We start from the raw sequence: 14389 nt of genomic DNA, 5'->3' as shown, positions 1-14389 counted from the left end.
CTGAAATCTTTGCCTGCTGCTTTTTTTTTTTTTAATTGGCAGATTTGGACTATTTTCCCCACATCGAAGAACATAGCTTTTTATGACCTGTTAAGAAATTGCCAATATTCAGTTTTTATCCTGCAAAATGGCATTTTATTTGGTTCAAACTAATAATAGCATTAAAAAATACGTTTTTTAAGTTTTATTTATTTACGTGATCTGTACACCAAGTGTGAGGCTCGAATTCACGACCCTGAAATCGAGAGTCACATGCTCTTCCGACTGAGCCAGCCAGGCACCACCCCCCAAAATAACAGTTTTATTGAGATGTAATTCATAGACCATAAATTCACCCTTTTAAAAGTGTATGATCCCGTGGTTTTTAGTATATTCTTAGTTGTACAGTCATCACCACAATCTGATTTCAGAACATTTTCATCACCCTGGAAAGAAACCTCGTACCCATGTTCTCATTCCCATTATTCCCTCCCCCTGCCAGGCAACCACTAATCTACTTTCTGCCTCTATGGATATGCCTGTTCTGGACATTTCATATAAATAGAGTCATATAATATGTGGTCTTTGTGGTTGGCATCTTTCGCTTAGCATGTGTTCAGGGTTTATCCATGTTTATCCATGTAGCATGTATCACTACTTTGTTTTTATTGCTGAATATCCATTGTGTGGTTATGCCATTTGTTTTAGTCATCTTTGTGGGGTTGAAAGTGGTATCTCATTGTGGTTTTGATCTGCATTTCCCTAATGACTAGTGATGTTGAGCATCGTTTCATGTACTTACTGGCCATTTGTATGTCTTTGGAGAGATGTTTATTCAGTCATTTGCTTATTTTTTAATTGGGTTGTTTGTGTTTTTATTGTTTATTCTGGATAAAGTTCCCTTACCAGATACATGATTTGCAAATTTTTTCCTCCATTTTATGAATTGCTTTTTCATTTTCTTGAATAGTGTCCTTTGAGGCACATTTTCATTTGAAATCTATTTATTTTTAATTTAATCTTTATTTTTGAGAGACAGAGAGTGCGTGCATGTGCGTGGGCAGGGGTTAGGGAGGGGGAGAGGGAGAGAGAGAATCCTAAGCAGGCTCCATGCCCAGCTTGGAGCCTGATGCAGGGCTCAATCTTACAACCCAGATATCACGACTTGAGCAAAAATCCAGAGTTGAATGCTTAACTGACTGAGCCACCCAGCCACCCATAAGTCCCATTTATTTATTTTTTTGTTGCTTATGCTTTTGCTATCATACCTAAGAAATCATTGCCTAATCCCAGATCCCAAAGATTTATTCCTGTGTTTTGTGGGTTTAGCTCTTACATTCAGTTCTTTGATTTATTTTGAGTTATTTTTTATATATGACGCAAGTCTGTTTGGATTTGATTTTCTCATCTGAGATGGGAAGAAGGTGTATTTGGAGAGCATTGGCATGTCCAGAACTCTTTCCTTCCCCGACCAACCTTAGTGCCTGCCATTTCTTACGTAGTCGTATGATTGCTAGATGGGAAGAGAATGAGATCTAGTGGCTGTCTGAACTGAATAAGTAGTTTCAGCATGTCGGTGGAGATTCTCATTATATTCAAATCTTTGAAGGAAGCTTATAGGACTTTTGGCTCTCATGTTGTCATTAGTATGCTGAAAACTTCAAAGAGATTCGTGTTTCTCTTTGGGAAGATAGCACGTTAATAAAAAAATTTAATTCTTGCAAATAGACCACCTCTCTTTGAGTCAGGCAGGTTTCTTTATCCTGAGTGTTCTTGGGAGGGTGGGAGAGTGAGATGTTATAGTATTAAGGTATTAAGATTATGGTTAACAAAGGGGTATATATCTTTTCCTGCTCCAGGTTCTCAGCTGCTGCGGGAGTTGAAAAAGATGGATGACAAAGCCCTTTTGGTGGAAGTACAGCTTTTAGAAAGCAAAACATACCATGCCCTGAGCAACCTGCCGAAAGCCCGAGCTGCCTTAACCTCTGCTCGAACTACAGCAAATGCTATCTACTGCCCCCCTAAATTGCAGGCCACCTTGGATATGCAGTCAGGTAACACCCTAGCTACTCATGGGATGTTTTCTTAAAGCTCTTCTTATTTCACAGTGGGGTGTAGGGGGATGGGAATAGAGAATGTAATTGGCCTATTCCACTCAAGCTTGTCAGAGAAACCCAATTAGAAGGTGCCCTCCCTCCTATTAACTTGTTGTTAACTGTCTAAAATATATTAAGAAAATGCTTATCTGTGGCTGGCCAGGCAACCTGTTTGTTATAGCCAAGACCCTTACACGTTTAAAAAAGCTCCTTTAACTTCCATCTTAGGCACTCATTTAGGGGGTACCATTTCTCTCCAGGGTTAGACTAACCCAAGTCTCTTGTCACTTGGAGACCTTGGTAAATAAAGCATGTTGGGCTTTTCCAAAGGGCCTCAGATCAGGGCTAAGGAAAGCCGCCTCCACTACCCTGCATTTCAGTTGAGTGTAGTGGATACCTTTCTGATGGAGTGTGTGAGTCGTGGGGCTTAGAGGTCATGGATTGGCAGTGGAATGCTTTTTCTCGTGGTCAGTAGCTTTTATTAGTCTTAGTTTATCATCATTATGGAAGGAGCACTGGAATTGGAGGCCGAAGACTTGTGTAAGTCCTGGCGTTACCTCCCTGCAATCTTTTTTCCATATTTGTGTAAGAGCAAGAATGTGTAAGAGTAGGCTGCACTCCCAGCTTATCAGGTATTGTGAATAGCAAATGGCTTATTTTGTCATTCAGAGATTAAGAGCAGGAGCTCTACAGACCACCTTTCCTAGGTTGAAATTTTGGTTCTGCCAATTTGATTCTGTCAAATTTTGGTTCTGTGTGACCTGGGCAAGTTATTTAATTTATCTTTAGTTCATCTGTAAAATGGTGATAGTGTAGTAATCGTACCTCCCCATAGGATGGTGGTGAGGATTCAGCGAGATGATGAATGTGAAGCCCTTACCTCAGTACCTCGCTTTGACCAATATTGGCACTTTCTTTAAGCTGCTCCTCTTTCATCATGCCTGTCCCTCAGGGATTAGAGACGAATTTGCATCGGATTTCGCAGTGGAGATAGAGGCCATGTTGACATGAGCCCTTCCCTCTTTCCTCTCCAGAATTTGTATCACAGCCCAGTTTGCTCCATATTAAGAATGATTCTTTCACCTGTCCTTTTGTTCCATTCTAAGTCTTCAGTCTTTCTTCTCCACTTGTATCTTCCTCTTAGTCCTTGAACTGCCCCAGCTGCAAAAAGCACAGCCCTTTCTCCTAAATTGCTGTCTTCTTTTCTGTGAAGTTTCTTGAAAAAGTTGAAAGAGTATCCTTACTTTTGGGGTCTCTTTTGACTCCTTGAAAGAAGTCAATAACTCCCCTATAACTTCTGCCTTTTAGGGGGAAGTTGATCCTGTTGAACACTCTAGACTTCTTTGAGATCACTGTCTTCCTCATTCTCCTCCCTTGACTAACTGTCCTTGGTCACACTTTGCTGTTTCCTGTTCCTTCTGACTTTTAAGTGTGGGTGTTCCTCAGTGTTGTTTTCTTAGTTTTTTCCCCTTCCTGTTCTCTGTTTCCTGTCTAAAATGCCGTCCTCACCCATGGCATTAGCTGCTGCACGCTCTCGTGGTCTCCTCACTTAGATCCTCAGGAGCTTCCCTTTCTCCTCAATTCTAGATTCGGATTTCCAGCTGCATAGTGGACATTCATACCTAAATGCCTTATAAGTGTCTCAGCCTCAACAGGTCAAAAAGCAAAGTTATTATCTAACTACTCCCTCAGCCTTTTTTCCCTATTCAAGTTAATGGTATCATTATTGATTTAATATTACTCAAGCTATTGTCTTTGGAGTAATTTTGACTCCTTTTTCTCCTCACCCCTCATCTCCAGTCAGTTGCTAGATCAGGTGGAGTCTGTCTCCAAACCTACCCTTTCTTTTCCATCTCTGCAGTCACTGCTCTAATGAAGGCCTAGGCCTTTGGAGCAATCTTCTGCTGATCTGACTGTCCCTGATCGCTTTTCCCAATCCACTTTTTTTAACTGGCCCCAAAGTCATTTTTCTCAAACACAGATCAGATCATGTAACTCCTTTGAAATTCTCCAGTGGTTCCCCATTATCCCCAGGCTACATTTTACTTTAACATGGTGTGCAAAAGGAAGGCATCTTTTCCTTTTTATCAGTCACCAAATGACTTCATGTGTTCTTGCTTTTGTGCCTTTGTGTATTTTGTCTTCTTTGCATGGAAATTCCCCTTCTCATCTCTCCCCTTGGTAAACTCCCATGTATCTTTCCAGATCTAGTTCATATGTCTCCTCTGCAAACCCTCTTTAGTGCTTTGTTTTCTTTTGGACTTCCCCGCTCAAAGCTATATTCTTTTGTACGTATTATGGTACTAATCTAGTTTCTGTTTTGGTGACTGTCTTTCCCACTGTGATACTATGAGCTTCATGAGGGCCTTTTATTCACACTTACTTCCTCCGTAATTGTATCAGTGCCTGGCAGATCGTAGAGATTTGTTAATACTTGTGTTGAATGAGTGACAGTTTAGTTTTTTGTTTTTGTTTTTATTTTTTTTATTTTTATTTTTTTTTTAAGATTTTATTTATTTATGTGACAGAGAGACAGCCAGCCAGAGAGGGAACACAGCAGGGGAGTGGGAGAGGAAGAAGCAGGCTCATAGCAGAGGAGCCCGATGTGGGACTCGATCCCAGAACGCCGGGATCACGCCCTGAGCCAAAGGCAGACGCTTAACGACTGCGCTACCCAGGCGCCCCTGTTTTTGTTTTTAAATAACAACCCTCATATACTAGCCACGATGCTTGGAGTGCTAATGTGGGCCCTATTTATTAACGTATTTGGGAAAGCAGTACAGTTCTTGGGCCTTATTTTACTTTTTTTTTTTTTCTTAAACCAGTCTTACTGTGGGTCTCTGGTCTGTTCTCTTCTAGCTCTGGACCAGGAGGCACGGGGAATGGGGATTTATCTCCTTTAGTTTAGCAGTGTTAATAGTTTGTTGGGCATTCTTGAGGGAGCTCAAGAGAAGGGTGGATTTTCTCCAGCTCTCTGTAGGTAAGAACAGTAGAGAAGAAGGGTCTGATTCCTTTAGCCTCAAAATGAGAGGCTTCTTGGGTAGAGTAAAAACTACCGGGGTGTGGCACATATCACTCAGTAAATGGTATTAAGTCAGAAGTTCCCAGATGGCGTGGAGGCACACAGTTAAGTGACAGGTGGGTTAAAAATGTGCTGAAACGTTTTTTCCTTGGGTCATACGTAAGCAGTTTCATCTTTTTACTTCAAGGTGCTGAATATTTTCTCTGTGTACCTTGATGTGAAAAATGTTGGGAAGCACTGTGGTGAACAAGGGGGGCTGAGGTTTGTAACGTCATCAGGGGCTAAAGCCGGGTTAGAACTGACACGCTCTGAGGACTCAGATGCCTCCCAAGCTAGAAAGATCTAAATTTCATGTTATCCCAAGTGATAGCATAGGTCGGAAGTAACAGCAGGTTCATTCGAAGTTGGCCTCATTGGGGTTGACCCAGCTTCTAAACAGTAGAGACTTGTTTAGATAGATACGCTGTGGCATCTCAGCCTGAGGAAGTGCCGCTGAACCGCGTGCAGTTCAGTTCATCTCGTGCATCTGGAGAATATGAAATCTGTATATTGATTGCATCTGGGCAGAAGCACATCTATAAATGACAACTATCTGAAGCGAGAGTATAAGAAGTTGGATTTTTTTTCTCTTACGAGAGCTGCTTACATACAAAAATGTCAAGCTTAGAAAAGCTGTCGTAAAGAAATGTTATTAAAACGGGTTATACAGGCAGTCCAGGGATGTTTGGTTCAACTTCCTGACTCGTGAGGGTGATGTCCTGGAGGGTAACTATGGCCTTTTCTAGTGGCTTCAAAAGATAGCAGAACCTCAGTGGTGATGAGAAGCATGGGGAAGGATGTTAATGTGTAGTTTTTAGGATCCCCTTTAAGTAGGATCTCTAACTCCTTCGGGATTTATATTGTCAAGATGACTGAACTCATCCCAGCTTTACCACTAGCTGGCAGTGACTTTGGGGCAGGTCCTTTATTCTTTCCTGACCTCATCACTAAGTAGATGAGATTGGGGTAGATTTTGGAAGCTCTTCCCGGCTCTGATCTTTGATGGGTCTGTTATCTCATATGGTTTTTACTCCTTTCTTTTCAATGTCCAGGTATTATCCACGCAGCAGAGGAGAAGGATTGGAAAACTGCGTACTCCTATTTCTATGAGGCATTTGAGGGCTATGACTCCATCGATAGCCCCAAGGCCATCACATCTCTGAAGTACATGTTGCTGTGCAAAATCATGCTCAACACGTAGGTGCACAGTAACTCGGGTCACGAGGGCTCCGGTTCCGCACCGCACACAGCGCGCACGGGGAGCTGGGCTGCGTAGAGGCAGCAGCTGCCGCCTCCGGGGCTGGTCGACACGGAGTGGGAGGAGCGAAGGCGTTCCAGAGCACTTTTGCTGCTAGGCTCTGAGAATCAGGGAGACAGATGAGAGCAGTCTCCTTTCCAGACTCTTGGAGTGTGCTCATCATCCTGCAATTATTCTGACCAGGGAGTTGCTGAGCACCAGACAGAGAGGGCCTGGAAATAGCTCAGGGTCCAGCACTGGCCAGCTGGGCCACCCAGAATGAGGGTGGGTTAAGGAAGACGTGAGGGAGAGGCTTGAGAAGGGGAACAACAAACAGCAAGTAGGACAGAACTTTTTATAAGGAATTCTGCAGAATTGATCCACATTCCTTTGGGAATAAATGTGGTATTGACTAGGACTTTCTGGATCTTTGCATTATACAGGGGTTGTGTTTTAATAAGACCTGTTGTCCCGGGATTTGACTTAAATTTATTACCCTGCCCGTTGGGTCTGTTAGTTTTGGTACATTCAGTGTGGCGTTCTTTTTAATGCTGGAGTTTTTCTACTCTTCAGTGCTGAGCTTGGGCCTAGAGTAGAGAAAGCCTGGCTTCTGTGAGGTGAGGGACATAATGGGTTTAGGGGTGGGCACTCTTACCTCCGTGGGCAGTCTTCTCAGTGGAATTCTGAGAAAAAGAAATTTGCCTAAACCTATACTTAAAAACATAACGTCCTGGAGCAGTGACCAAGTATGTCTGTTTTTTTCTAGCCCAGAAGATGTCCAGGCTTTGGTGAGCGGGAAGCTTGCGCTTCGGTATGCGGGGAGGCAGGTAGGGAATGCCTTGACTGCAGTTCTCACCTCTACTCGCTCTGCAGCCAGTACGTCGCCATGATGCCCGGTGAGACCGGTGCTCTTGCGGTCTCCATTCTGTATTCTCTGCGTAGCCCCCATCTCCTCCGGCCACACCTTTTCCCTGAAGCCCATTCTGTGTATTTTCTATACTGTTAAATCCTTGGCCTGGAGAGTCAGTGTTTGGTACTCTTACGGACGTCAGGTGGTTTGACGAGTTATAGAACTGAAGTGTAGCATTTGCACAAGTGAGGCTGCATTTAACTTTGACCAAAAAATTTATCCGTCATGAGCCTGACATGCAAGCTTGTAACATGTACAGAATAGGAAATGTTGGATTCTCCATGAGTCTGGAGCCTGGTAAGGTCTGGTACACATGTGCTTTATAGGGAGGCCGAAGGGCTTGGTGCAGAAACTGAATTTTGAAGGCTCACCCAAGTGCTTCTCAGTACCTTTCCACTCATGTCCTGAGTTTTGAGTGTGGTTCAAGAGGCCTTTGATAGTCGGTAGCCCCTTTGGTGCCTGAGTAGGTATGAATATGACCTGTGTAAAGGTGGTCTCAGACGCCTGGACCATCCCTTCTTTGTACTTTGTTTGATTATAAAAAAAAGTAAAAGTAATCTTTCTAGATTTCTAATGCAGTTGTCTCTAAACAATAGACACATTAGCAATCTCACATCTTTGGAGGAATGGCCACAACAGATGGTTTCTTCTTTTCTACAAGTGGCCCTAGTTTTGGGCTCCTAGTTTTGACCACAGGAGTAGTTGTTATTACTGTAGTGAAGGACTCACAGCCCTATCTAGAGTTAGAGTTGAGGAGAACGGGCTACGAGAGGTCATGTGTCCGGGACAGGGTCAGGTAACTATTAAATGGTAGAGTCAGATTTTAAACTTTAGTTATCTGGCTCTTAGTTCCAGGCTTTTCTTACTCTGACATTTGTTCTGTCTTAGGGGACAAATGCTGAGACAGACCACACTAATGCTTAGTTTTGCACCATTTCAAAAGTTTGCCATATAACACACACCATCCTTACATAAGGGCATAGGCTGCTACCAGAGGAGCTCCTTCTGGTCCTTTGTACGCTGATGACAGCTGTCAAGCAGGAGTCAGAACAGACTCCCAGAAAGATTGCAGATTTCTTGCTGAATGGAGATTTGATAGTTTGGTGAGGTGCCTTTTATAACCAGGTTAGAAGGTGACCTCAGCCACTGATTGTACCTTCATCCCTCTGTGGCATTTTAACATTGAGTGTAATATGTAGAATTTTGGTGTCTCAACCCTAATGAAAGTAGACCTTGGCTCATGTTCTGTACCACACCTAGCAGAATGAGACTTGTATGACCTGAGTCTAAGGGCAGGAAAGAGTCTGTGGGCTTTGGGGATAAGGAGCCTTGGAGGAGGGGGGAAGAGATCACAGTTCTCTGGTCATTTTTTCTTTTAGCTTGTCATCTTTGGAGAATGCTATATAAGGGCCTTTTTCTTTTTTCTTTCTTTCTTTTTTTCTTCTTAACTTTCTATTTCCTAGTATTTTTAAGTCATTTCAGATTTCAAAGGGAAACTGGTTGGGACATAGTGGCGGTGGTGGCTTTTATTCCCTGGCCTCTGAAGAAGATCACTGGTGGGGTGGGATCCTCCTTGTAGCCAGAAGTTGTGTGGACATAGCATACTGCTTAGGACGTTTATTGGGTGGGATGCGGGTGTGCAGAATAGATCACCGTCACTGTTTTTCTCTTTACTCTTAGACAGAAGCATTAAAATGTGTGGCTCAGGCAAGCAAGAACAGATCACTGGCAGATTTTGAAAAGGTAAGCGTGGTATTGGGTTGGTAGGGAATGGTGGAGGAGAGGGGCATTTACGTGCTTAAAAAAAAACCTTTTTATTTGTAAATAATTACAGTTTCACAAGAATTTTCGAAGATAGTACACAGTAATCTCATGTACCATTCACCCAGGTTGCCCAGTGGTTACATCTGAATTATAGTACAGTGTCAAACCCTGGAAATAGCTCAGCATTTTTGTACAGTGAAACTTGTTGAGTTGTAATACCTCATTTATGTATAGTGCCTTTCAGTTTCAGAAAGCTCTTCCATTGGGGGCATCTGGGTGGCGCAGTCAGTTAAGTGTCTGACATGATCTCAGGGTCCTGGGAACTAACCCCACGTTGGGCTCCTGCTCAGCGGGGAGCCTGCTTCTTAACTCTCCCTCTGTCCCGGCCCCCCCACCTCTTGCTCTGCTCTCTCAAATAAATAAATAAAATCTTTTAAAAAAGATGTTCTTTCATCCTTTTTCACTTTGATTTTTCACAACATACCTCTTCTCTGCATTTTTAGGTTGAGGGAACTGGGGTTCAGTGAGGGTGCCTAAAGCCCCACAGCTCACCTGTCAGGGACTGACGCAGGCCTGGCACTTGTTCCTCAGGCCATGGCTGTAGGGTTCCCTTCAGCTCCACAAATGCCAGCTCTGCTTCTCGGGGGGGGCAAAAGAGAAGTCTTGATGTGTGCAAACAGACCAACAGACACTTCCTGAGGTTGACGTTCCGGGCTTGCTTTGCCTCCGGTGACTTTTACTTATTGTTAGCAGAAGTTTGAAAAGGGAGGAAAACATGCCTAAGCAGTAGAGTGAGCCTTGTACGTTCTCTTCCGAGCCTCTTTTCTCTTAGTCTGAGCTTAATGATCAGTTTAATAAAAACAAACATAGATCTAGGAAGAAAAACCTAGTGTGGACGGAGGCTAGAGTTTGGCTCTGGCTTTCCCCAAGATTCATCATCTTCGTTGAGCTTTCTTGCCAGTTTCACTTCCTTACTTGGCGTGATTTGCTTGCTTCTCTTAACACCTTATAGCACAGCTGACATGAGGCTGGATATTGAGACCATTCCTCAAACTAAATAAATTACATACCTGAATGAACAAAATAGACTAGATCATTTTATCCTAAAGTTTGGGATGTTTGATGGGACATTTCTCTTAGTAGGGGTTCCTTGGGGTAAGGGTCTGGGAAACACGAGGGCTAAACAAAATCAGGTGTTTTGCTGTTAACTGCAGAACTGTATGCTGATGTGTTTGTGAAACTCCACGAGCCAGTTGTGGGATTCAGCATATTCCATTTTTTATTTCTTATATTTTAAAGGAAGAGTGAGCAAGAGAGAGAGCAAGCTTGCACGCACAGAGGGGGAGGAGCAGAGGGAGAGGGAGAATCTTAAGCAGGCTCCATGCCCAGTCCAGCATGGGGCTGAATCTCACGACCCTGAGATCTTGACCTGAGCCAAAATCAAGAGTTAGAAGCTTAACTGACTGTGGGGCGCCTGGGTAGCGCAGTCGTTAAGCGTCTGCCTTCGGCTCAGGGCGTGATCCCGGCATTATGGGATCGAGCCCCACATCAGGCTCCTCCGCTAGGAGCCTGCTTCTTCCTCTCCCACTCCCCCTGCTTGTGTTCCCTCTCTCTCTGGCTGTCTCTAACTCTTCAAAAAAATAAAAATAAAATCTTTGGGAAAAAAAAAAAAAGCTTAACTGACTGAGCCACCCAGGTGCCCCAAGCATTTTCCATTATTTAACCTCAGAATTATTACTACTGTTTTTACCTGGAGACCCTGTTTGCTCTGGGATACCTGCGGAGAACTGCTTGTGTAGTGGATTTGGTTTTCAAGCTGAGCTGTTCTTGGGGCTACACGGTTTGAGCTGTCAGCGTCTGGCTTTCCGACAGAAAGATGGTGCCTAGAAAGGGCTGCATCTTTTAGTTCCTGATGTTTCTTTTCTTTTGCCTTCTGTCATAACTCTTCTTTCATCTCAAAAGCTCTAGAACTTCAGTCACCCCTATGTTTACAAGGTCTGGCAGACTACTTAGGAAGCCAGGAGTGGCGTGGCTTCGGGTGCTTCTCTGTGCCAATCTTGTGACCGTCTTTCTTGGCAGGCCCTGACAGATTATCGGGCAGAGCTCCGGGATGACCCAATCATCAGTACACACTTGGCCAAGTTGTACGATAACTTACTGGAACAGAATCTGATCCGAGTCATTGAGCCTTTTTCCCGAGTCCAGGTAAGGACTCTCCTGGGGACTCTCGCTCTTCTCTGGCTAGGCGTCCTCTCTAGTCCCCTCCCTTCCCACACCTATCCAGAATAGGAACTTGCTTCCAAGACTGGTGGGCAAGAGGCTTGGGCTTTTCTTGACACAGGAATAAGAGTTGAGGGGGTGCTATGGGGTGGAGGCTGGTGAATTGCCCCTGCTTGTCCCGAGTGCAGTCCCTTCCTTCTGTAGTCACCGTGCATGTGGTAGACATCTGTGTATGGGGCGTGTGGGACGGGAGTGTGTATTGTCTAGTGATGGGAGGCAGGCAGACGGACAGCATGAGAGGCCTGAGCATGACCAAAGAGAGTCTGCCCCGGGGAGACACTCGGCAGGGTTTCAGGACACAGCAATCCCATCCTCGCTCTGCCTCCATGTTAGAGGCCAAAGTAGGGCTCTCAGTGTTGCTGTCTTTGCCTTTTCTTATAGATTGAACACATATCTAGCCTCATCAAACTCTCCAAGGTAAGGAGTCCTGAGCTTGTCTTGGGGGTAGGGACGGGAAAGGGGCCTGTGGAGGCGGTTAGCATTTCCGTTCAGTGGGCCTTGTTGGAAAGTCCTCAAACTTCATAGTATGGAATGGGGACCGTGAGCTCAGAGCGAGTTACGTTGTTGCTGTTTGGTTTACAATCCATTTGCCCTTTTATACAGAACTTTCTTGTCAATGTGATCTTTGACTAGTGAATACCGGTCCCTTTAATCAAGTGCTTTGATTTTAGGCTGACGTGGAAAGGAAATTGTCACAGATGATTCTTGACAAGAAATTTCATGGTGAGTAACAGCGGTGAAGCGGTGGACGTGTTGCGTTCTTGTTTGTCTTGAAAGGAGATGTTCCGTTTGTTTCACCTGGTGGCTCCCTGGGACCCTCGCCCGTCCTACCCCTGGGATGAGAGAGCATAATAAACATGCCCCAGCGGAACGGAGATGATTTCTGGTTCTCCTCCTTTCTGGAGAAAGGGAGGCAGCTAGGGAGCGGGCCGCTTCTCAGGTGCCTTTGTGTCTAATGCCGCCTTTTACCTGGGTTGCCCTTGTGTTTCCTGCAGGGATCTTGGACCAGGGGGAGGGTGTCTTGATTATTTTCGATGAACCCCCAGTAGATAAAACTTACGAAGCTGCTCTGGAAACAATTCAGAACATGAGTAAAGTAGTGGATTCCCTCTACAACAAAGCCAAGAAATTGACATAGGTGAGTGCTGGCCCGGGCCGCGCCGTCTCCTGCCCGTCCGCACTGAAGGCCTCTGGCGGCCTCGCAGCCTCCCCGACTGACGCCGCTCTGTCTTCTCTTGCAGAGTTGGGTCTGTAGCGGTCCTTTGGAGAGTGCGTGTGGCGGGAGAGCGGAACCTTTGGGGAAAATGCTAGGAGATTCTTTTTTCTTTTTGTTCTACTTTTCGCTCGGAAAGTTTTTAAATCCTCACTTGGTGCATCTGTATTCCAGCCAATAGGTGGGCCAGTTTTCATGTAATCTTCACTGGCCCAACTTGGGAGTGGGGAAATTGCTTAAAAAAAAAGAAAAAGAAAAAAAAAAGGTTATTCTAAATAAAAGGAAAAAGGCTTACACTACCTAAAGCTGTGCTCTCTGCCTCCTGGGAGAGGGCCGCAAAGCCAGGCGCCCCGCCAGCCACTGGGGCTCCTAATCCATCTGCGGGGCGTCACCTCTCCTCCTCTTCAGAATTGGGTGTTTGCCTGACCATCAAAGCAACGACTTTTTATTCTGTTTGTACTGAACCAAAACAAACAACTGTGTATAGACTGCTGTTTTCTTTTTTTATTTGAAACGAGGCGTTTCGGTGTTCTTTCCCCTGCCACGTGGCCTGTCACCCGCCCTTCCCCCCAGCAATGGCTCCAGCAGACTGGCCCGAGGGCCCGCCGCCGCCGCCGCCGCCGCTGCACCTGCACAGCTCCGCGCCGACCTGTGGAGGAATGGGGACGAGGCCAGGAGCTAGTGTCCACCAGGGCCACACGGGAGCAGTGTGGGCCCTCAGGGGGCCTGCTGTGCATGTGGCTCTTTTTAACACAGTAAACTAGATTAGACGTCAGTGTTTTAATTGCCCTTCTCCTCTGCTCTTCTCTCTGTCCATTCTGTTTCCCTTCTCAACCAGGAGACCATCCCATGTCTCTCTTCCTCCCTCCTTCCCCTCCAGGGGAGTCAGGCTGTCTGAAATCCATCAGCTTCTCTCCCTGTCCCACTCCTCCTGCTGCTGTCAGATGGATTTAGTCTTTTTTTAAACAAGTGAACATTGGAAATGAGACTGTGGGGTGTGGGTTTCTCTTTCTTTCCTTTCCTTCCTTCCTTTCTTTCTTTTTCTTTCTTTCCTTCTTTTTTTTTTTTTTTTTTTTTGTTTGTTTTTATAAACCTTCGTTGTTGGGTTTTCGAGCAACCTCATGTCCCCCTCCCAGGGAGCTGCTTTATTTACCTCTTAGAAACCGAACAGCTGGGGGGTAGAGCACTGTATTTCAGCATGCTTTGTTTTATGATGAGATCACATGGTGAGGCTTTCGTGCCATTTGGGCAGGTAAGCTTCTGTACCTCTGTCGTGCCCAGCTCTGTTTCTTCCTCCCAGCTGTCTTCTCTTTTCCTCCTCCCCTCATGCCTCCTTCCTGCTGGCCTCCTTCTCTCTTTCTTTCCCTTTCTCAGATTATCCTTCCAGGTTTTCGTAATAAATTTATATTTTGTAAAAGGATTTTGTTGTACCAGGTTTTGCATCCTCACTGAATCTGACTGGCTTTTACTTTCCTCTCCAAAATCAGGTTTTTGTTCTCAACATCTCTCCCCATCATGTCCAGTCACTGTTTTGGTTTTGGCACCATCAATATCAAATGTACAAACGGTTCTTGCTAACCAACACCAGGTATATCTGATGTTCAGATGAGTTCCAATAAAAACAATTTTTTTTTCAAAAAGTGTCCTTTCTTGAGTGCTGGAGGGCTTCTGAGCAAGTCCACACAGCTCTAGCCTTCTAGACCGGCCAAGCTCTGGTACCTCATCTACTTCGTGGGAGACCTTGAGAGCTGGGGTAAAGTGGGGGGCCTTGGCTAAGAAAGTTGGTCGGTGAGGTCTGAAATGGGAAGTGGTGTGCAGGGATCCTTCTGTTTTTCCAAGGCAACATGGG

The 14389-nt window shown here is 45.0% G+C and overlaps 1 protein-coding gene across 3 annotated transcripts in view; it reads left to right on the top strand.

Annotated features, from left to right (window-relative positions):
- PSMD11 (proteasome 26S subunit, non-ATPase 11) overlaps positions 1–14180 on the top strand; it is a 28484-nt gene extending 14304 nt beyond the window's left edge. For 2 of the 3 annotated variants that reach the window (XM_026517628.4, XM_026517630.4), the window contains 9 exons: positions 1839–2033; positions 6189–6333; positions 7140–7200; positions 8964–9026; positions 11127–11252; positions 11709–11744; positions 11999–12050; positions 12323–12465; positions 12569–14180. In XM_026517628.4, the coding sequence (XP_026373413.1) occupies positions 1839–2033; positions 6189–6333; positions 7140–7200; positions 8964–9026; positions 11127–11252; positions 11709–11744; positions 11999–12050; positions 12323–12465 (821 nt within the window). In that variant the 3' untranslated portion in view covers positions 12569–14180. The remainder of the gene's footprint in view (positions 1–1838; positions 2034–6188; positions 6334–7139; positions 7201–8963; positions 9027–11126; positions 11253–11708; positions 11745–11998; positions 12051–12322; positions 12466–12568) is intronic. The other variant, XM_057318096.1, reaches the window with a different exon arrangement.
- Positions 14181–14389: the final 209 nt, after the last annotated feature.

The sequence above is a fragment of the Ursus arctos genome, unplaced genomic scaffold (assembly GCF_023065955.2).
Source record: "Ursus arctos isolate Adak ecotype North America unplaced genomic scaffold, UrsArc2.0 scaffold_24, whole genome shotgun sequence".
Lineage (NCBI taxonomy): Eukaryota > Metazoa > Chordata > Mammalia > Carnivora > Ursidae > Ursus > Ursus arctos.
This window is presented reverse-complemented; position numbering and strand designations above follow the sequence as displayed.